Source organism: Lindgomyces ingoldianus (genome assembly GCF_010093535.1).
Source record: "Lindgomyces ingoldianus strain ATCC 200398 unplaced genomic scaffold BDR25scaffold_9, whole genome shotgun sequence".
Taxonomy (NCBI): Eukaryota; Fungi; Ascomycota; class Dothideomycetes; order Pleosporales; family Lindgomycetaceae; genus Lindgomyces; species Lindgomyces ingoldianus.
Window position 1 is genome coordinate 169992 of NW_022985170.1, and position 20824 is coordinate 190815.

The 20824-nt window shown below is 50.9% G+C and overlaps 8 protein-coding genes across 8 annotated transcripts; 5 read left to right on the forward strand and 3 right to left on the reverse strand.

Annotated features, from left to right (window-relative positions):
* Window positions 1-380: 380 nt before the first annotated feature.
* Window positions 381-1737, reverse strand: BDR25DRAFT_302093 (uncharacterized protein). Its single transcript, XM_033689720.1, has 3 exons — window positions 1515-1737; window positions 946-1330; window positions 381-871 (listed from the first exon to the last, which is right to left on the reverse strand). The coding sequence occupies exons 1-3, from the start codon at window positions 1528-1530 to the stop codon at window positions 715-717; spliced, it is 558 nt and encodes a 185-aa protein (XP_033549917.1). The 5' UTR covers window positions 1531-1737; the 3' UTR covers window positions 381-714.
* Window positions 1738-2307: 570 nt separating this feature from the next.
* Window positions 2308-4223, reverse strand: BDR25DRAFT_128327 (uncharacterized protein). The gene has a single exon (XM_033683793.1). The coding sequence runs from the start codon at window positions 3957-3959 to the stop codon at window positions 2649-2651; it is 1311 nt and encodes a 436-aa protein (XP_033549918.1). The 5' UTR covers window positions 3960-4223; the 3' UTR covers window positions 2308-2648.
* Window positions 4224-4359: 136 nt separating this feature from the next.
* On the forward strand, window positions 4360-5598 carry BDR25DRAFT_128335 (vacuolar-sorting protein SNF8). Its single transcript, XM_033683794.1, has one exon. It carries the CDS (start codon window positions 4519-4521, stop codon window positions 5326-5328), a length of 810 nt encoding a protein of 269 aa, XP_033549919.1. The 5' UTR covers window positions 4360-4518; the 3' UTR covers window positions 5329-5598.
* A 1095-nt stretch (window positions 5599-6693) lies between these two features.
* BDR25DRAFT_257230 (PAP2-domain-containing protein) lies at window positions 6694-8533 on the forward strand. Its single transcript, XM_033686466.1, has 4 exons — window positions 6694-7169; window positions 7229-7462; window positions 7524-7940; window positions 8027-8533. Exons 1-4 carry the CDS (start codon window positions 6905-6907, stop codon window positions 8329-8331), a joined length of 1221 nt encoding a protein of 406 aa, XP_033549920.1. The 5' UTR covers window positions 6694-6904; the 3' UTR covers window positions 8332-8533.
* A 192-nt stretch (window positions 8534-8725) lies between these two features.
* Window positions 8726-11337, reverse strand: BDR25DRAFT_302097 (uncharacterized protein). Its single transcript, XM_033689721.1, has one exon. It carries the CDS (start codon window positions 11307-11309, stop codon window positions 8754-8756), a length of 2556 nt encoding a protein of 851 aa, XP_033549921.1. The 5' UTR covers window positions 11310-11337; the 3' UTR covers window positions 8726-8753.
* A 131-nt stretch (window positions 11338-11468) lies between these two features.
* On the forward strand, window positions 11469-14149 carry BDR25DRAFT_282320 (AAA-domain-containing protein). The gene is made up of 3 exons (XM_033687960.1): window positions 11469-11941; window positions 12000-13087; window positions 13138-14149. The coding sequence occupies exons 1-3, from the start codon at window positions 11533-11535 to the stop codon at window positions 13879-13881; spliced, it is 2241 nt and encodes a 746-aa protein (XP_033549922.1). The 5' UTR covers window positions 11469-11532; the 3' UTR covers window positions 13882-14149.
* Window positions 14150-14871: 722 nt separating this feature from the next.
* On the forward strand, window positions 14872-17118 carry BDR25DRAFT_128348 (uncharacterized protein). The gene is made up of 2 exons (XM_033683795.1): window positions 14872-16110; window positions 16165-17118. Exons 1-2 carry the CDS (start codon window positions 15007-15009, stop codon window positions 16981-16983), a joined length of 1923 nt encoding a protein of 640 aa, XP_033549923.1. The 5' UTR covers window positions 14872-15006; the 3' UTR covers window positions 16984-17118.
* A 1003-nt stretch (window positions 17119-18121) lies between these two features.
* BDR25DRAFT_302100 (uncharacterized protein) lies at window positions 18122-20792 on the forward strand. The gene is made up of 3 exons (XM_033689722.1): window positions 18122-18242; window positions 18400-18613; window positions 18692-20792. Exons 1-3 carry the CDS (start codon window positions 18228-18230, stop codon window positions 20596-20598), a joined length of 2136 nt encoding a protein of 711 aa, XP_033549924.1. The 5' UTR covers window positions 18122-18227; the 3' UTR covers window positions 20599-20792.
* Window positions 20793-20824: the final 32 nt, after the last annotated feature.

Below are 20824 nucleotides of genomic sequence, written 5' to 3' on the forward strand. Positions count from 1 at the left end.
GTGGAGGATGAAGGACGAAATACGTAGTTGGATATTGCAGTGTGGCGTTCTAGATGGAGAACATTGCAAGTAGTTACACGGCTGAATTTCAACCCATTTTATAGGATGTGTTATATGGGAAGAGAACGAGTGTGCTAGGCAGGTATTGAGACTATAGGATGGAGTAATAGTTGTTAAGAGGGGTCCTCATGCGTCAGGATTCGAATGAAACACAAGGTTAAGACAAGGTGAGGTCCGGCGCTAAGAGCTGCGAAATAAGCAATCGTATCGAGTGTATCATATATGGAAGGCTTCCCTACCAATCCAATCCAATCCCCTTTGCCAACACATACCAGTCCAGAACGTGCATGGAATGGAAACACAGGCAGTATCAATTAATTGTGAATTTGTATTTTCTCGAGCTCAGCCCAGCCCAATCATGCTAGAAAACCCCCCAAAAGTATTACTCTCATTGTAACATGTGGTTGATCGATGGAGCATCGGTTTCCATTAAAACAAATAGATTGAAAAAAAAAAAATTGGACAGAACCTAGAGAAAGGCCGCTGCAAAGCAGGCAACTCCAACGCCCTGTTATGGTATCTCATATTGGCCCCTCGCCCACGTATTCTCGGACCAATCCCCATGCACACAGCCACACGCACGTCCACCCCTTGTTCTGCTCCACCACTCCTTCATTGTATGGAATACACACACGGTGTGCATGCGATATGCATCTAAGAGTGGATATGGACTTCGGTGGTACCGCTACGATGCCAGGTAGCGAGCAAGACACCGCAGCGGCCGCACTTATGCTGGACGTCCTTGAGCGAGTTCATGACGTACGGGATGCATCCCAAGCAGACGAGACAGCAGAGACCAAGGGCCCAGGCACTGGTTTCCCGTTAGTACCCTTATTCATTCTTTCGTACAATAATGGCAGGTAAATCGAGTTATTTCCAACTTACTGTGTGGTATTTCCAATCTCGTACGAAACATTTGTCATAGCACGCTGTCCACAAGCTGGGCAATCAGCCGGGGCTGGCGATCGGTTGAGCGAAGCGATGGGCGTCGCATTCTGGTAAACGGTTCCGCTCTGTTGCTGCGGCGGCATTCCAGGGGCGTGTTGTTGCTGCTGGGGGAATTGTGCAGGCTGTTGGGGCTGCATATATGCGCCCTGAGGCTGCTGTGGAGGCGGCGATTGCGCATATTGCATCTGCGGCTGCGCGTACATCTGGTTCTGCTGCATATGGGGCTGCGCCGGTGGCTGATTGGGATCTTGATAAACAGGAGGTTGTGCGCTGGGCTGCTGGCCGGTAACGTCAGGCGTGACAGGGTATTGGTTCATGGGAACTATATGAAGAATGTTAGAGAGGGTTCTTCTCAATGTTGCGCCATGAGGATGAGGAAATGTCGCCAGGTGTCGACATCAGGCTGAGGTTGAGAATGTCAGGCGCAATGTAGCTATCCCACACAAAAGCGCACCGAGATCATCGTCTACACCTGTTCGCTCCTCAGGAAATGGTATATTACTTACCACCTTGCTTCTCCATTGTGATGGGACGGTTTCAGACGGGTCTTAAAAGGGTGAAGAGAGTGATATGAACAGAATATCAACGTCTAAAAAGGGGGGTGAGCAAGGAGACGAGCTGGGCTGAAAGAGGCGAAAGGTGTGAATGTGCGCACTTGGTCTAGAAAAGCGACCAGAATGGGGCAGAGGCGTTGGGTTTTATTGATGAGGCTTCTGGCCAGAGGCTGTGGCCAAGGGGGTGAAGGTGGTGCACAGCCCTCATTCATCGGCGCGGATAGGCTCGCGGAGGCCCACCTAACCCAATTTCCCCCACATTGGCACCATCTGGGAGCTCAGCTGAGCCTCCAGATCCAATCAACGCCACCCCAATGATGCACAGAATCCACACAGACTGGCGGTTCAAACACCAGAAGCGCTTCAGCCTCAGCCTGCGCTCAATTTGACTCGACTCCCATGTCGCGGGCAAGGACGCGCTTGGGATCTGGGACCAGTAGCGCGTGCAGGCCCAGGCGAGCCAAGTCGACAGTTTCCTTTTCCTGCCTAGAGTCGCAGACGTGTGCTTCTTTTTGGGGGCGTTTTTCGTATCATGCATTGCTTCGTATCGCAAGACGGGAGTCGAGACTCAAGCTCATGTTCGCGTCGTATTCAATGCGGGTAGATTGACCATCAACCATCACGGATTGACTCAAAAAATCATGTCGTGTGCACATGGGAACAGTAAAGAATCAAATCTGATGTTGTTCATAAGGCTGTGCTGGTCGCCGAACGATCAGCAGAGTCCCATTGAAGTGATACTGGTGCGAGTCGTCGGGTCTGTCGAGCAAGCAAAGTGATTCGCCTTTCCCCTGCAGCTTACCCGCTTGTCTATTTTTGAAACATGGCGCTGGGTGGCGCTTGGATTTCGCGGAACCAGACTCTCCCAGGCATTCACATGAACCTTGTCTGCCCGTGAACACCCCAGATGCGATTGTTGGGAACGTTGAAAACCCAGGTGTGCTGCATCTGAGACTGGTGAGCAATTGCCAGAGTGCAGACACCTTTGGTGTCTCGAAGACTGGACATAAGGGAACTCCGAACCGGTAAACGAGAGGAGAACGAGCCACCATTTCGAATTTGACTCACCGGTAACGCACGACCTAGTCAGTATCGCGTATCCATATCCTCGAGATCGGCGTCCTCCTCTTCATCCGACGGCACATGATTACCCGCTCCATAGCCGATATCGTTTTGCTCCAGTTCCTTCATCTGCCCAGGTGTTAATTCGACAACAGTCGGAGCATATTCGCCCGTCTCTTCCTCTTCATCAACCCCGGCCACATCCATCTCCACCCGTTCGCCGTCTTCCAGGTCAAGCATCCCACGTTTTACAAAGTTATCATCGAATTCCCATCCGAATTCTTCCTTGAGGTACTCTTGCAGGTCGTCGAGTTCGTCTAGAATATCCACTTTCCACTTCCCATCAGATTCCACAAGACTTCTCCTGAACTTGCGTAGCATTGGTTTCAGGAAACCCCCACCATTCTCATTTACGTCAAACATACCAGCCTCCATATCTGCGCAGTGGCTCAGCTGTAGTCGCAGAATGTTAAGCAATTCGAGGAAGAGGTGGGTACGCTCTTTGACAGCTTGGCGACACGTAAATAGCAGCCCGAGGATCCTCTTCCACTGTTCCAGACAGGAGTTGTTGTTAAGAGTTAAAACCATCAAGAAGGTAAACTGGAGTTCACCAAGGATTTCCCACTCACGCGTCCGAATACCATTCCCCTGACAGTGCTTTTCGACGAGTTCCCCCAGCGCCCAAGACCGGTCTTGAGCAGCCTTTGTCAGCTCTTCTCCCGTTGCGCCTTCTCTCCATGTCCGCTTTAGATCGATTGGTAGGAGGCGCAACTCCTTGTCTGGTTGCATTCCGTTGATGCCCATATCAAGACCAGGAATATGTTCCAAATCTTGCACTGCGGATGAACTAGAAGTGAGGCTCCAGTGGTCGGGATTCAAGCCTGTGATACGTGATAGCAATGTCTGGCTGATCCGGGAAGTCAGCAGACTCCAATCCATAGATTCCTCAAACGCCTCCTCCTCGTTCCCTAAGTCTGTAGGTTGAACAGCCTGTCGATATGGGGTAAGTCCTTCTTTCCATATACCACCAAGATTCGCTCTCCAGCGCATAACTTCAGTCTGCGAAGCCTCGGCAACAAGTTCCTCCTTTGTCGGGTCCCATTTCTTGATAAACACTTGCGGTGCTCCTATTGACGGAGAGACATAGAACCAAGCACCATGGCGAACAGCGAGTGATGCATCACTGGCCGCGAAGACGAAGTGCAGTCCTGGAGGAAGATTCTTCACGCCATGGAACCGAGGAGCCGTTGTAAAAGAGAGCAGATCAATTCCCCCCAATGCGGACGGTGGCAAGTCCAGCAGCAGGACGCAATTTGACTGTGCGCCTGGACTCATTTCAGAGACGTAGAAGAACGTCTCAAATCTCGTGTTTCGCAGAATCTTGAAAGCGATAGATTAGAAAGGGGAACAAATGTTATGAACTAGATATTTGGTTAAAGAAAGAAGGCTTATCAGGAAAATGTTCTTCTTGAGGAAACAGGGATGGAAAGATGTAGACTTGAAATCTTCTTAATCGTCGCCGCTTTGACCTACATGTTAAGTAGCAAGTAAGCCGACTGTGGCAAGCATCGCGCCTCTGGGTCCGGCTATTGACTTTTGTGGATTGGAAGTGAATGGAAAAGCCGCCGTGACGGAATCATTCCCGACACCAAGCACACCACGTGCTCGCTAAGCTTATCTTATCATCCGAATGATGTGCATGTGCGATGAAGATGGATCTTCACAGACCATTGCAGCCAGATTTGCGCTTCAAGCTTCGAGGTTCCCCAAACATGCGATCTCCTCCTTGAACTATCCTCGAACGCATACATTTTCAGTCCTTTCACTTGCCAAGAACCCCCTTATAGAGCCCACTTCATCTCCCACCTCCCATCCTGCCCCCGCTCCCAACACCATGGACCGCACCCGCCGTACCCCCGGCCTCTCCTCACTCACGACCTCCCGGATCTCCTCCTCCCAGTATGCCTCTCATGGTGCCTCCCTCCGAACCCAACAAACCCAATCCCTGGCCACCCAACTCTCCGTCTTCCAATCGCTCCTCCACAACTTCGCAATCACGCACAGCAAAGACATCCGTGCTAATCCCGAATTCCGCGCTGAATTCGCCAGAATGTGTTCCGCCATTGGCGTAGACTTCCTCGCATCATCGCATCACCGAGAAACCAAGGACAGCGCAGCAGTCGGGAAGGAAGGCGGCAGTATCTGGGCACAAATGCTCGGCTCCTCGGTCAACGACTTCTACTTCAACCTAGGCGTTCTCATAGTCGAGCACTGCAGGTCCACACGCTCCGAAAATGGAGGCCTAATATCTGTCTCTGAGATCCGCAAACGGATCCAGCGCGGACAGTCGTATACCATTGGCTCCTCGCTCAACGTCTCCGAAGACGACATCGTTCGCGCGGTTGACAGCCTTTCGCCCCTCGGGTCATGTTTCTCGATTATGAAGATCGGGCATAGGATGCTTATACGTAGTGTGCCGAAGGAGTTGAATACGGACCAGAGCACCGTGCTGGAAGCGATTCAAGTCATGGGGTATGTGACTGTGTCGATGCTACAGCTGAATCTGAACTGGGAGAGAGCGAGAGCAGTTGCCGTTGTAGACGATTTGATGGCAGATTCATTGGTGTGGGTTGATACCCAGGCTGGGGAGAATGAGTACTGGAGTCCTGCGTTTATCAGTGGAGCTGGTGTTGGCATTGGTTGAGTAAGGTGAAGAAGATGCTGAAGAGCTTTGGAACGCAAAGTTAGAAGTGGACCGAAAATCCTCTCCTGGTACACCTTCAAGGGCAAAGGGAAGAGCTATGATTGCAGCCTGGGTATCTAAGCTGAGCTTAAGGTCTGAGTTGAACAAATTAGGTCAACATAAACTCTCACAAAGGATGTGTTGCAGCGAGAACACGCCAAAGGGCTTAGGATTACCCGCTCCAGTGGAGCAAGGAAATTGCCACATTAGGCTAGCCCTACACAATGCAGGTACAGCTGCCTCTTTAGCTTACGCTTTATTTCAAAGCTGGAATTGAGAAAGTAGGAGGTGTTGTGCTCAGAGAAGAAGAAGCGAGAATAAAGGTTGTTGTTTCGAATCCCAGAACCATGAGTAGAGGTATTGAGGGCTCTCTGTATTAAGAATCTTTGAGCAAAATTTAGAGTTCGTAAGATCCTAGTTTGGTGTAAGGTGAAAAATATGCTGAAGTCTATCCTAAGTTGAGAACCGGATTATAAAATGTATGTAAAGTCCTGTATTTGATCATAGAGAAGGAAGGATTATATGGCATCTATATCGATTTCGAAGCGTGAGAGCTTCTTCATATGAACGGCTTTTCATGAAAGCCTTGAAATGGTAAAATCTTTGAGCACTACACAAAATCCAAGAATTCGGATTTCGTCTACAGAAGAAAGCGAACGTATTTATAGTACATAGTGGCGGTTCTAATTTCCCTGCCTCATCATTGATATTTTGTAGCCCAAGAGGACGATGTCATCGAGGATGGGAATTTGCAATTACGATGATATGAGAACCGGCATCTGGGTTGTACGAGAAGCAACTGCGCGCACGGACGGGTGGACGTGACGTCATACGTGAGATGAGGTTTGAACACTTCCAATCTAGGAAGACTCAATGTAAGAATTGCCTCTGTTGATAAGCTAATAGAAGAGGATCTATTGTTGAAATATCTCCACGAAAGTTGTTGGATTCCTCCTCCTTGTAGATATTCATTCGTAGTAAGCTCCATCGTCACGGACAAGCTCTAAGCTCTCCATCCAACCCGTCCAAGCTTTCTGCCCACTTTCAGTGCACCACGTCTCAGCCACCCAAAGTAGCAATAATCTTCATCTAATTCTCTTAAAACGAACTATTGAATCATGCTGTATTCTCGTTGCTCGGGATTGGTTGACAGGGGTTCCAGCCTGTTTATGGTTCGACGGGTGAGTGGACGTCTCGTGGTGAATGATGTAGTTGTTTGCGGGTGTGTGACGGGGATCGCGATAGTGCTACTACTGCTCGAGTATATAATTATTGATCTTGGTTCACTGCTTTTTAATTCATTTCTCTGAGCACTTCGCGTTTGTAGGGTAAGGTGAGCTTGCTTTGTTAGCATAGCTCTATCAACGTCACGATTCGTTTCCTGCACCTACCCTATTGTGTTGTCTCCCACGGCCCTTCTCTCACCGCTACCTACTACGTCAGTCGATAATCCTTCATCCATTCATCGCTTCGAGCTGTTTGCCTTGCCTCAAACAACAACACCTTAGCTCCCTGCGTCAACAACCCCAACACTACAATGGGTTTCTTCAATCGCCGCTCGACACCCGTTGACGCCAACACAGCTACAGCAACTGGAATACCCCACGAAAAGCCAGGCATCTTCAGTCGGCGTCGTCATGATGCCGCTCCTGCTGCCAGTGGAACCCCGGCATGGAACTCTCGACCAACCTTCGGACAGTGGGTCAAGGCGACGGCGTTGGACATTGTGACTATGGCTGTGATGGGCGCCATTGGGCTGGGTGTCTACATGGCAGATCCGGCGCCGAGCAGGAGTTTCCCGGGTATGTATCCTTATGTAAAAGGCTTAGGCTTCTGGGGAACAGATGCTGACTGAGCGCAGTGAGTTTCCAGGACGGCGAGATCATCTACCCCGAATTCGCATACCCGCTTCGAAACGAGATCGTCCCAATCTGGGCCGCTGCTCTCATGGCATCTCTCATTCCAATTGCGGTTTTCTTGATCTGCCAGATTCGAGTTCGTAGCTTCTGGGATGTCAATAATGCTACCATTGGGTTGCTCTACGCCTTGATTACGGCTGCCGTCTTTCAAGTCTTCATTAAATGGCTTATTGGAGGTACATATGGCCCCTCCGTCCTAACTTCTCCTATCTCCTAGGTACTAACACTGAACTCTAGGCCTCCGTCCCCACTTCCTAACCGTCTGCCAACCTGACATTCCCACCACCGGTCTCCAACATGGCAACGGCTTCCGACAAATAATGTACGACCGCTCCATCTGCACGGGCGACCGCAAGAAAATAAACGACTCCCTAGAATCCATGCCCTCAGGCCACACTACTGCCGCCTTCGCCGGTTTCGTCTTCCTTTACCTCTACCTCAACGCTAAGCTCAAAGTCTTCGCAAACTACCATCCTGCTATGTGGAAACTCATCGCCATCTATGCACCAATTTTGGGAGCTTGTTTGATTGGAGGTGCACTCACTATTGACGAGTTTCATAATTGGTATGATATTCTAGCGGGTGCGGTTATTGGAACCTTGATGGCTTTTAGTGCGTATAGGATGGTGTATGCGAGTGTTTGGGACTTTAGGTGTAAGTCTTCCTCCCGAATTTCCTCTCCCCCTTTTACGCACCGACATATCAAGCCAAGTTAAAAAGCTAATTAAACGGTTTAACAGTCAATCACATCCCCCTCCTTCGCCACACCCCTTTTATCTACGGCGCTGGTCCCTCCACCCTCGACGGCTTTCATGACGCGACCTTCACCCGTAAAGCCGGCTGGGGCACACACGACGGCAGTGCGTGGGCTGGCGCACCCTTTGATGCCGCTGATGGTCCGCGAGGCACGATGGGTCAAGCGGCGGGTGTCCACGGTGCGAGGAATGGACATGGTACAAATGGAGGCATTGTTGGTAACGGGGGAAGGCATTCGATTGAGAGGAGGCCGGTTAACGGGAGTAGGTATGGTGAGCATATGGTTTAAGTGGTGAAGTGAGATACGGTAGTGAGATAAGGTAATGAGTGGAGTGTGATCTCAGAGATGAAGGGCTTGTGAAGGCAGCAGGTAATTTTCGGCGGCTCATATGATATACTTGTCTCTAGTTCTAATGGAAACGAATGAGTCGAGACGGATGAACAGGACTAATCCCCTGAATACAAGCGAGGCATTACGGGAGGGATGGTGGTACCACTGTACATTAGCTATGACACTCCCGACTTTGCTTTTCATAGTAGTTGATAAACAAGCACATCGATGAAACTTCAAACTCTACAACCGCAGATGATTCAGCTTTGTCATGCACAATCGAATAGGTAAATACGTAAGTTGGCAAAGTAAATAATATACACACCATATACACACTACGCACCTACTATACGTCCATCCATCTACCTCATTGCATTCCCCTACCAAAGAAACTCCGTCCCACACATCCTCACCTCCTCCACATCCTTCCAGCTCGTATACTTCGGATGCGGCAAAACCCTCCTATCCCAAATCCTCGCAAACCTCTTCGCCGCATCCTGATCCGTAAACTCAATCACCCAACGATTATACAACCTCCCTGTGGCCATTTGATTATGACTCCTTTCCTCTGCACCGCGTATCATGGCATCCATCATTACGTTGTCGGACGCTGGCGCATCCACAACCCCTACGGCATTATTAATTGAAGCTAGAGGTGGGAGTTGGGAAGGGCTTTTTTTGACGTGAACGACATTGCGTAGATGATGGATTCCCGCTTCGCCGTTGTAGAAAGGCCAGCGGATGCCACGGTCGTAGGCCTCGCGGCTGAAGATGTGGAAGAGGTCGCGGACTGTGGGTTCGTAGCCGGACATCCAGAATAGCACTTTCGAGATCTCCTGGCCGTTTTCGTCGGTGTTGGGGACGATGGGTTTGTAGCCTTCTTGTTCGATTAGTTCCCGGAGAAAGGGACGGTAGGGTTGCATGACCATGTTTAAACTTAGTTTTAGGGTTGCTGGGGCAAGAAGGTACGAGGAGAGTGCCGCGCTAATGTCTTCGCCATCTTCGAGGAAGCCTTGCGGCGGAGGGATTGCGGAGAATATGGAAGTGGATTGGTGGAGGCCGGCGAGCTTGTGGAGGCGTGCGGCGTTATTTTGGTAGGCTAGAGCGGATTCGGGGCTCTTAAAGAGGAGGAAATAGAACGGCAGGCGTTCGAGTGTTAGAGGATCTCGCCCTGGTATTATCTTGTGGAATTCCCCGTCTCTCACCCAGCTCTGGATGTGCTTTCCTTTGGGTATTAAACGGCGGAAGTCGGACTCGGTGAGCCCGGTGCTGCAGTGGTTTAATCGTAATACCGTGGTGAACTCTGCGCGGCTTTGGAAACGTTTTATCATGCGCTCGCGTTGTGATTCTCGGGGCGTGAAGTACTCTTTGCGGACTATAGACCCTTCATCATCAGGAAGGTCAAGTTTGGGATAGGTCTTTTGTGGAACAGCTAGGTAGTGTGGCTGAATGGGCGTGCTAGCTTCGGGGAAGAGTTCTTCGAGTAGGGATTGCTCGTCATGCGGCTTTTCGGTTGACAGAGTGGACTCTGGTGTTCCACTCAATTGTTTGCGTGGCGCATTGACTGAGAATGGGGCTTTGTGTGAGTCCTCCGTCTGAATATTCGAGTTGCTTGCCCGCGAGCTCTCATAGGTGGTGGATGTTTCGCCTTTGATGACATGTCCTGCTTGTGCTACAGGCCTTGGTTGAGTGGGCAGATATTGAGGGTGCATCCGCATATCACTGCTTTCCTTCGAAGCCACTTTCGAATCTCCCCTGCTTCCCTCCAGACTCGATCCAGCAATTACATTAATATCTGAGCGAATGAAAGCAATCTCATCACCTATTTTCTTCAATTGCTTGTTCACTCGTTTCATCATTTGAACCCGATCCCGACGCGTCTTTCTCCGTCTCGGCCTCTCAGGCTCGGTGTCACTTTTCGTCTCCTTGCCGATTTTTTCATCGTCAGAATGTGAATGGAAATCACCAACGAGCACATGTCCTTGAGATTTCGAAGCCTGGAATGCAGTCTTGTCCTCCACCATCTGGGCTTCCTTTCCCCCCTCGACACATAGTCTTTTTTGACGGCCTGAAGTTCTAACCTGACCGGTCGGGGTCTCTATTCTATGCTGTTTAGGCTTCGATGACGTTTCTGCTGAGTTCGAGGATTGTGTGCTTGGCGATGCACCCTCCTGCCGGGGTGTGCTTTCTGCTCGCGATTGTCTTTCCTTGCGCCCAACAGCAGCTTCCTCTATCTGCTCTGAGGACTGGAAAGCGCTTGGCACGATTTCCCCCGCAGGATTCTGAGCTTTATGGTGATATTCTGGTTTCAATGACGGCTTATTTTGACCAGAGGCGATGTTGTTCGCGATCACAGTCCGGACAATTTGCTCCCTTCCCCTCCTCCGAGCCTCGTTGTCATGTCTCAGTTTTGGGGACAGCGAAGGGGCCAGCTGATTTGTCGATGGTGAGGGGGGCAACTTAACGGCCAATTCCTTCCGCAATTGCAGAACTTCATGCTTCAGATGCTGCATTTCTGTTCTTGCACCCGTGGCTGTGCCTTTGAAAGTAGCGAATTTAACGATTCGCAATGCTGGAGGGCGAGTAGGCTGGGATGTCCCTTCCTCAATGCCCGCGGGCGAGGGAGTCTTCGGTGCATTCTGTATGCGCGTGGGCTGCGGTTGCTTTAGAAGTGCCGAGCCGCTGTTTGGCTGGGGAGACGCTTCGTTGGCGCTTGTTGGCGAGGGGGAAGGCGAGGCATTCTGAATTGGCCTTGGAATCTTACCGAATAATGAGGTCCACCAGAAGGATTTCGTGTTTGCACTGGCTTTTTGTGGATTGCCATCTTGGGGAGGAGAGGACTTGTCGCGGGGGCCATCGGATGCCCAACGGATCTGGAGAGAGCTCCATGGGGAATGACATAGCCGCAGAGATCGTGCAAGGCGCGGCGGTGGCATCAATTGATTCTCGTCGGTCGCATTTCAGGAGATAGAAGCTCTCCAAGTCGAGGAAAGTCGGACGGGGCCGAAAAACTCCAGAGTCGCGTATTCTGCCCCCCTCCACCGCCTGCCGTTCTGATCACTTTGGTCAACCCTTTCTTGCGCAAAGCACATACTCCTTAACTCCTCGGCATATCTCAACCCCAGCCATGCAATGTCGGTGACAAACTGAGTCCAAAGCATGGCTGCTCTTACGCCTTTCGTCTTGCGGCCGCTTGACCGCCGCAGCCCGGATTCTGCACTCAAAGACGCTTTCAGGGTCCATCTTTCGGCCAAAGACTTGCAGAGCCTCGGAATTGCTACCGGAGATCTCATTCGTTTGAGTACTTCAGGCGGAAAATCAGGATTTGGTATTGCTTGGCTTGCACAGCAGACTAATCCAGGGAATAAATCCATCGCAAAAGTCACGGATCTATTAAGAGAAAAGTATGGTGCAATTGAGTTACAGGAACGCGCCTTCATTGAAAAGGTCCATCACGAGCAATGGAGGCCCCTCGCGTCCGTCGAAGTCTGCCTGACGGACTCTGCACAATCCCTTGGCAGCGGTGACTCCACCGAAGAACTCCTTTACTGGGTCCGATACGCTTTAGGTGGGGTAAGCCTGAGCACACCTCTGGAAAGGTACTCTTTTCTAACGATGGTGTTTAGCGGATCTCGAAATAATTACCCCTGGGGGCATGCTCGACGTGCAACAAAAAGGCCCCAAGCTCCGTCAGAAGAGTCCGAAATTACGTGCAACTGTTGAAAGTATTGAGCCACCACTGGATCCCAATGTCCCCTATTATTTTGATCCTATCAAGAGCCACGTCACTATCATGAATGCTCCTTCAAGTCGGGATTCGCCGACGCTTTCAGACACTGTTCTTGAGATTAATAACAGTGGCATCGGAGGTCTATCCGCCCATATTGGAACAATCAACAAGTATCTTGCGATCCTGAGTGTCTCAGCCACGGCACTGACGGACTACCATCTGTTCGGGCCTACAGCAATACTCATTCACGGCGCTGAAGGCACTGGCAAGTCTCTGCTGTTGGAGAGATTGTCCGAATGTGCTTGGCGAGATGTCTTCAGGTTAGACGTGGACTGGCTAGCCTCAAACCCTAAGGCCCAGGTAAAAGAACTTTCTAAAGTCTTTGACAAGGCTCGTACTCTCGAGCCTAGCCTTATTCTCATGGATGACGTGGATAAGTTTCTTGGGAAGGCAGAGTCTCTAGTGAAAGTCCTGAGCACCGAGTTAAAGAAATTAGAAGGGACAAGGGTTGTTGTTGCGGCAGCTGCTCGAAGCGTGTACGACATTGATGCTAGTCTGCGAACAACGTCAGCTTTCAAGCTTGAACTAGAGATCTTTCCTCCTAGTGTGAAACAGAGAGAAGACATACTACGGCAGATTATAGGGCCGAATCGGATCGTCCCAAGCATCAACTTTACCTCCTTGGCAGAGCGAATGCATGGATATGTCGGTCGCGATGTTCATAAGCTTTGTGGTCTGGCACGTAACCACCGTGTACAGACAATTCTCCAATCCCTGGAAGTTGAGAAAAGGTCGTCATTGGCAGAGATCCTTAGGGGCCAGGACTTCATTATGCAAGTTGATTTCGAAGCCGTGATAGATCAAGTACAGCCGACGGTTCTCAAAGACAGCGTTCTAGAAGTGCCTAAGGTCAGATGGACCGACATAGCTGGGTTGGACCATGTTCGTGAACTGCTCCAAGCTATCACAGTTCGGCCGTTCAAGGTAAATACTCTTCGGATGCTATATCACCATTCCATATTGACTGCGTTTAGTACCCTGATCTAGATACCAAGTTCGGTGGACCGCAATCACGCAAAGGCGTTCTGTTGTACGGACCCCCTGGTTGTGCAAAGACCTTAATTGCTCAAGCAGTCGCAACCGAGTCTAATCAAAATTTCCTGGCGGTCAAGGGATCGGAGCTTATTAAAATGTATGTCGGAGAATCTGAGCGCGCAATACGAGACGTTTTTCGTCGAGCGCGCGCCGCCAAACCATGCATCATCTTCTTCGATGAAATTGACTCAATTGGAAAATCGCGCGAGAAGTCCCAAGACAGCGGCCTGAATGTGGTTACGACATTGCTAAATGAGATGGACGGCATTGAGGCCTTGAAAGAAGTCCTCATCATCGGAGCAACGAACCGACCCGACATCCTTGATTCGGCACTTATCCGCACAGGCCGGTTCGACGCTCATATCCATATCGGGCTCCCAAACCAAGAGGCTCGAAGACAGATTTTCCAGATCCACACCAGGAAGAGGCCGCTTGCGGGGGATGTGGATCTAAACATCCTCGCTTCGAGAACGGAGGGAAGCAGCGGTGCTGACATCAAGGGCCTCTGTTCCATTGCAGTGGAAATGGCCATTTCTGATTACGAGAAGAGTCCAGAAAGTCAGCCTGAAATCCGAATGTGTCACTTTGAACGAGCCTTGGACAAGCATGTCCCTCACACCGTTAAGGAGGAGGCAGCGAGATACAAGGGCTGGAGGCCCGGGAAATCGCTGTCCTCAGACTGAGGCACAGCTGATCGGTAGCATGCGATGGTTCGATGGCTCGAAAACTTGAAGCAAAGAGAGAACGTCAAGAAACAGTCGGAACCCTGCCGGAGGACAAGACATCAGCCGCATGAGGGTGCCCATGTCCAAGAATGTAAGTATGCGGAGACAAGATTAGCCGCCTGCTTTGTGCGAAGATTCTCGATGTCTTCTGGATCTCACCGGTCCATGCTGTCGAAAGGCTGAGGAAAGCTCCGAGGCACTCAGCACGGCGGATAATAAAATTGTGGTGGTAATTTTGGATATTTGCTCAGTGCGGCGTCTTACTGGCGTCCTGCGTTTCTTCCTTCATCTCCGATCGAACTGTGGGCCTCAGACGACACGACGCCATTCACGCGCGCTGTTGGCCAAGTGTCTCGTTTTCTGGGCCCGCATGACAATCTGTAGCGCGGGCAAATCATGCTGTGGGCATCAGGTCCTTATGTTTGTGCGAGGCCACGACGGCTCAATTCATTTCAGCAGACGCAGCCAGTCCTGTCTCGCTATTAGTGTTGCTAGTAGTGTGGGCGCTTGGCATCAGAAAGCGAGATTGCGGGATGGGGCAGATTTTGAAACCGGGCTCCGTGCCCTCAGCCCAGCAGCACGCCGCTGCAGGAACAGCCGCTTATCCCAGGCCTGTTTGTTGCACCTCACGATGTCAGAACGCTTCGAGACATCAGTTCCCGCATCAGCTATCATGGATCTGCCTGTTGCAAGCCTGGCTGTTCCGCCAATCTGCGTGCGCCTTCCCTTCTCGCCCATGTCGTTCTGCATCCTCCCCTCACCCCACCCTCTCGGCGCACTCCAATCTCGTGCCAATCTGTCCCTGACAGCCATTGACGCTGTAGGGGGCTTAGTTTCCGCTGATGGCGAATTCTCTTTCTTCTGTCGTCGTTTGCCGGCGGGCCGTTGCTACGGAACATTTCCCTACCTCTTCAACCACTCTCTTTTTCTCCCAACCTTACACTACTTTCCAACTTGTTGGCTCTCCGGAGAGCTGTCCACTCCTTAGTACCCACACCTTGCCTTTCTTGTCGCTCCTTCATCGAGTACATTATTTATAACCTGATACCATCTGACCGCTACTAGCGCTCCATTGAAACCGCCATGGCCAGGATGCTAGGAAGATCGAAGTCGTTGCGGATGCTCAGAGGTTTTCAAAAAGAATCCCACCAACAGGACAATGGCCGCTCTACGCCACCAGACGCCAGTATTCAAATCGAGGTCGATAGATTAAAGGCCGCAACACCTGTTACAAGAGCAAATAGTCGGTCTGCAACCCCCGACTTATCCCAACGACCGAGGACGTCAGGTGGGCCAGGAGACCGCGGCAAGTTGTTCCACAAAAAAGTCACCCCCGTCACCCTTGGTTCCGAGGATCAAACCTACAATTTTCCCTTTCCTTCTCCAACCAAATCCACCACAGTTCTCTATACCGCAGAGGTTCATGAAGATCGCGAAGGAGTCATTGGCATCGCTCTGGGAAGTCCGACTATGGCATCACACTGGAACAGCAACCCGCAGGATACCTATCTCTTTACCAATACTCCAGGAACAATCACACACATATCTTCTCACAACACTTTCGCGGAACCCGTAGAAAGCAAGCAAGAGGTATCGAAACCAAAGATCAGCCGATGGAAATCATTTTTTGGGAAGAAGAGCCAGGCTTCACAGCAGCAGCAGCAGCCATTCTACAAGCTACAACCATCGCCTGAACGTGCCGACAGTCACCATGATGAGGAGCCTTTAGACGCACACGCACTAGTGCAAGACGAATCTCGATCAGCATCTCCAGCGGTTTTCAGGCCAGATATCCGGCAGTCGCGTTCGGTCCTTAAGGGCCAAGTACCTTCGTTCCCAGATAGACCACGTGCAAGGACTCTTGCAGAGAATCCACTGGGCAAGCCGAAAGTTCCACTTCTAAGATCCGCTTCAAGCCCCAAGCCTCCGCCAAAGGATGACTGGAACAATTCGCCAACTGTACCCCATGTGGTGGTATCTGGTAGTTCCCAACATGTCTCGCATTATCCCTCGGCTCGGGCGAATGGTGACAAACCTCTTTTGGATATCGATATTCCTAGAATTGAGATGGAAAGGTACAGCGTCATGTTCGGCAGCCTTCTTCAACCAAGTCGCTCTTCCAATCTTCTGGTGCGACGCCAAGGGAACTCAGAGAAGCTGAAACCGTTGAACGAGCTATCTATGAAGGTGTGTTATTACAAATATGTCTCTTCTGCAACTTTTGCCTAATAAGCCTGACAGAAAGATGAAGATGGGTCCCGAAATGGATTACTGAAACCTCAGCGAAGGGCGACCTCACCGTCTTTCCCCAAATCTCCTACTGTCTCTTTATCATTATTCCCTCAGCCCGCGGGAGGCCACACTGGTAAAACACCATCCCCGCGAGCAGTTTCCGTTCACAGGCCTAGACCCTTGCAGCGATCCAGGACGGCACCTGCGAGTTCCCCTCATCGGCAAAATTTCCCCGCTACTCCAAGGTCATCTGATGATGGCGGAAAAGGAGCGTTTCACGAGCAAAAGCCTGAAAGTGGCGATACAGGGATGAAGACGCAGCTACTGACTCCCACTCCGTCAAGTCGGCACAGCTTCGATTCCGACACGGAGGAAGTGACGTTTGTGGTTGGCCGCGCCCCAGTCGTGGGCCCATGGAAGCCACAGGTGGAGGAGCCTGAGTGGGAAATCATCTCGAAGCCTTCCATACGGAAGAATCCTGCGTCTCAGGATGCCCCGTCTTCTGCACCTCCAGAATCATTACGTGCAGATAACAAATTAAAAACACAAATCATCGAGGTCAGCCCCAGGTTGACTGACACTGCTCCGCAAAATAGCTCTCAAGCTACCATCGGGTTGGCGAGGCAAGTTTCGGTGTCACGTACGGCGGGATTCCAGCGAGCGGAGTTGCTGAAACCAGTACTTGTGAAAGCGGCAACGGACAGCTCCTCCCTATCGCCATCTAGTACGACGAGCTCAGAGCGTCTGGTGGACAGGAAACCCCTTACACCGACCCTGGTCGAATTGAAAAACCGCAAAAGTCAGAGGGTCCAGTTGGTGGATGCGTAGTTTGCACATCCACGAGGTTGTTCGTTTATACCCACATTCACCAAATGCGTTTGGCGTTCATGCAGGAAATTGAAGGGTCCATTCTTATGAAGTTTAGAGGTTAGGTTCGGTTTGGATGGTTGGTCGAGGGTTTTGGATGAACGTGAACTATCCTTGGTCGCGTGGCGCGCATTTTCCTGATACGTTTGGAGTCCCAGGTTGCAAGGCGAACGATGCCAGACGCGAGGGGTTTTGGGTTCGGATAGGATACTCGGATTCGCGATTTTGACGATGGAATCCGCAGGGCGGACAGAGAATAGGAGATACCACATTCTTTCTGAATATCAATTTTTAATTGTCAATGGCGTCTTCAAGTGCCGTTGTTTTGGAATTTCTGTTATGTACTTGGCGTTCGTTGACCGTTTAGAGATGCACATTTAAGCTCAGTTGACGTTTGTAACTTAGGAGAAGCTTGAGCCAGGTCAGGGCAAACCGTCACACTATCATTCAGATACATGACGAGGAAACTCTCTTTTCGTGCGGGTGGCTTGTGGAGGCTTCACGGTAAGGTTGATATTCCGCCAACCCGCCTCTAGCGAATGTGGATGCCTGAGGCTTCAAGGCGGGACCGTGCCTGATGGTCCCAACCCATCACATGCAACAGGATATCCTACCTTCAATATCCGAAACACAATCTCAAAGCTCAATATTAATTGCGTAGAACCAGGGACTTACGCCCTCCTTAGCTGAAATCAGTGTCTTCGTATGACGCTTGCAGATGAAGATGCACAAGATCGATAAAGAGCACAGCTGCCAAGCGACTGCGGTCCTCGAGTTCGAAGTGACAGCTGCCCCCAACATGCACACAGCCCTCCTAGCATCAAGCCACACTCGCTGTGATTGGAAAATGGGGGGCGATAGCTCTCCCAACTGCAGCACAGTCGAGAACGGATACTGTCGCCTGCTGGCTGGCAGACCTCAAGGCTAACCGCAATGTTATGCCCGGTGTGCGGTGTTACAGAAGCACCTGGGCAGTTGAACAGTGAGGCTGAGTACTTGCGCTCCGATATTGCTCACCTGCTTTCCAATCAGTTGTCCTTCTCCCTTCCTTCTCTCCTGCCTTGTTCGTGCTGTCTTCTCCCTTCACTCCGAACCTGTCTTTCAGGTAGATGCTGAGGGACCACTGTGGTGCCGCTAGACTCTACGCCTAGTACCAAGTTTATCCTACATTTTTGAGCTAGGTTTCTGTCTACCCAACAGGCATCATGTCCGGGCTCGAGGTACGTCGGATCCTTTCCGGAACCCACCATCCTTGTTCATCGAATTGACTTCTGCATGTAGCCTTTTGCTGTAAGACCTCTTCACTAGCAAGGCACATCATACTGTCGCAACGACTTGTTTCTGAATATGGGCTAACACATTTTCCATCATATGCAGGTTGTTGGTGCTGTCGCAGCTGTAGTTTCAGCCTTCCACGGCGGCGCAGAACTAGTTGCCCATATCAAGAAGAAGCGTCGACGTCGCAGTAAAAGCCAACAAGAGTTTGAAGAAAAGCAACTCCAAGATTCTCTGCAGACCGGCGAAACAACAGTCGGTCAACGCTATGTCGCAGACATTAAAGAATTAGGGGAGATAGTAAGAATAGGCGATGGTCCGTTCGCTCTCATCTCATCGTCCGAAGTCCGTAAACTAGTAGAGAGTAAGGAAAACTGACAAGAAATTGTTCCAGCCGTCGCACGCGACCGCTTACTTCATATTGCCGTTGTCATGCAGGCCGAGATTATAAAGAGTCTGCAACTCGCTGTTAAATACGAAAATGCTGTTCTGAACCTTAAGATCCTCCACGAAGCTTCTATCTTGAACCGCCAAGAGACGATTGTGACCCTGGACGAGTTGAAACAGAGGATTCTTATAACGAGACCTGTGCTACGGACATTAGAAGCACCGCCGCCTGCGACGCCTGAGGGGCAGAGACATTCCATCAGCTCGTTGGAGTCTGTGCAAGGTTTCCGGACTGCAGCAAGTTTCAATACTGTTCCTGACGACTACATACCTGAAGCTGTGACCATCCCAGGTCCTGGAGATTTAAAAGAGTCAAAGACCGGCCTCGCGAAGTATTTTCAAATGAGGAGACAGAACAGCACTTCCTCCACTGCCTCGGGCCAACACCGACCGACTTCCTCTACAGGGAGTATCAACTTCAGCCCTGCACTCAACTACCTAATTCAAGGAAGTGATAATCGGGGGTCGATCATGAAGGATATTGATGAGATTATCAGCTCGTACCAAGGCCTGCGTCTGGACGACAACAAGAGAGACACCTTGGCTATTCTTAATGGAGGCAACAACGGATCAAAGCGTGACACGCTCGCGATTCTCCAAGGTGGAGAGAACTACAAGCGTGATACAATAGGGCTAAATCGGGACGCACTACAAATGCTCAGGAACCTCCCTCCCACACCAGAAGAATCACATGAGGGCCCAGAGTATCCTGCCTTCAATCACAACATCTTTGATCCGCAAAATGCATATAGCCAGTACTTCACCCCAGCGCCGATTCCGCTCCCCCAACGCCATTCCTCAAAGGATTCGAGATGGTCGACTTCGAGTTCTGTGTACTCAGACACTGTTCCCCCATCACTCTACAGCCACGATTCGAAATCATCTAATGAATCCCGCACCCCATCCATCGCACCAGACTTCTCTGCCCTCAACAGCCCCTCCGCATCTCCGATCCCACCCTTTTCCACACCACAACGACCTCGCACTCCGATCATGGAAGACGGCGGTGCGCTGAAAGCGGGTCGAACGCGAGTCCACCTAGTTCCAGTACAAGACAGCTCTAGCAGCGGCGGCAATAATACCTCCAGGCCCTTCGGAATCTCCGCCCTCGCATCATCCTCTGCATCCCTCGTAAGCCCTCAACCCATACCTCCCGTACCCACACCCGCACCAGCATCCGCGCCAGGACCTCCTACTCCCGTCCTCAAGCACACAAACTCCGCCGGATCCTACTCCTCCGCCCCATCCTTCCGCTCCAACACCATCGCCGGACCACTCCCCACGCAAGAACGTATGATGGATGGTCGCCCTTGCAAAGATAACAACTATTGGGGCTTCTGCAAAGGCGCGTGGGCGGTGCGGGAAGAACTCAAAAAAGGCATCGGCCTTCATACCCGCCCAATTGGCCAGTACAACACGATCCAAATCTGGCAGTGCAAGCAGTGCACCTTCAGTGGGAAAACATACGCCGGCAAAAAGAAGAAAGAAGTCGTCGTCGACCCCAACATCCACACTTCCGCGGTCGGAATCCGGTATAAATGGATTTTCCTCGCGAAGTCCCACGTCAAGAAGAAGAATGGTGATAGTTCGGGGAAGATGTCTGAGGATTGTAATTATGGTTGTGTAATATGCTCAGTGGAGGGGAATGTTACGGGTATTTATGGCAATGTGGAAACGCTTATGAATCATATCTTCTTGGAGCATGTGAGGGATCTGAGCGAGAAGACGGCGCAAAAGGCAAAAATTGTTATGGGGAGGGAGGCCAGCAGGGATGAGGAGTGGGATTTGAATGTTCCGACGATGGATGTGCTTTCGGAGAAGGAGATTGCAAGGGTTGATGGGTTGATGATGTGATGAATAGGATTGGAATGGCGGGCTCGGCTTGGGTTTATTTATTTTTCCTTTCCTTGTACGCGTTTGGAGATACCCTTCTTTGATGACTGTTGTATGAATTTAGTTGATGGAAAGATCTAAGACTGGTCTCTCCCTGCCAAGGTTTGGTGTGTGGTGCCTTTAATTCATCCCGTGGACGATGTTAGCAACTGAAAGCGCCTCCTGCACATATACTTGTTCGCTTGCT

Coding starts and splice junctions, on each gene's coding strand:
- BDR25DRAFT_128335 (XM_033683794.1), top strand. CDS start 4,519: ATGGACCGCACCCGCCGTACCCCCGGCCTCTCCTCACTCACGACCTCC.
- BDR25DRAFT_302093 (XM_033689720.1), bottom strand. Junction 872..945: donor GAGATTGGAAATACCACACA/GTAAGTTGGAAA, acceptor ACGGGAAACCAG/TGCCTGGGCCCTTGGTCTCT.
- BDR25DRAFT_128348 (XM_033683795.1), top strand. CDS start 15,007: ATGGCCAGGATGCTAGGAAGATCGAAGTCGTTGCGGATGCTCAGAGGT. Junction 16,111..16,164: donor TGAACGAGCTATCTATGAAG/GTGTGTTATTAC, acceptor TAAGCCTGACAG/AAAGATGAAGATGGGTCCCG.
- BDR25DRAFT_128327 (XM_033683793.1), bottom strand. CDS start 3,959: ATGAGTCCAGGCGCACAGTCAAATTGCGTCCTGCTGCTGGACTTGCCA.
- BDR25DRAFT_282320 (XM_033687960.1), top strand. CDS start 11,533: ATGGCTGCTCTTACGCCTTTCGTCTTGCGGCCGCTTGACCGCCGCAGC. Junction 11,942..11,999: donor CTGGGTCCGATACGCTTTAG/GTGGGGTAAGCC, acceptor GATGGTGTTTAG/CGGATCTCGAAATAATTACC. Junction 13,088..13,137: donor TCACAGTTCGGCCGTTCAAG/GTAAATACTCTT, acceptor GACTGCGTTTAG/TACCCTGATCTAGATACCAA.
- BDR25DRAFT_257230 (XM_033686466.1), top strand. CDS start 6,905: ATGGGTTTCTTCAATCGCCGCTCGACACCCGTTGACGCCAACACAGCT. Junction 7,170..7,228: donor GCCGAGCAGGAGTTTCCCGG/GTATGTATCCTT, acceptor GACTGAGCGCAG/TGAGTTTCCAGGACGGCGAG. Junction 7,463..7,523: donor CATTAAATGGCTTATTGGAG/GTACATATGGCC, acceptor ACTGAACTCTAG/GCCTCCGTCCCCACTTCCTA.
- BDR25DRAFT_302100 (XM_033689722.1), top strand. Junction 18,614..18,691: donor GATAGTAAGAATAGGCGATG/GTCCGTTCGCTC, acceptor AAATTGTTCCAG/CCGTCGCACGCGACCGCTTA.
- BDR25DRAFT_302097 (XM_033689721.1), bottom strand. CDS start 11,309: ATGCCACCGCCGCGCCTTGCACGATCTCTGCGGCTATGTCATTCCCCA.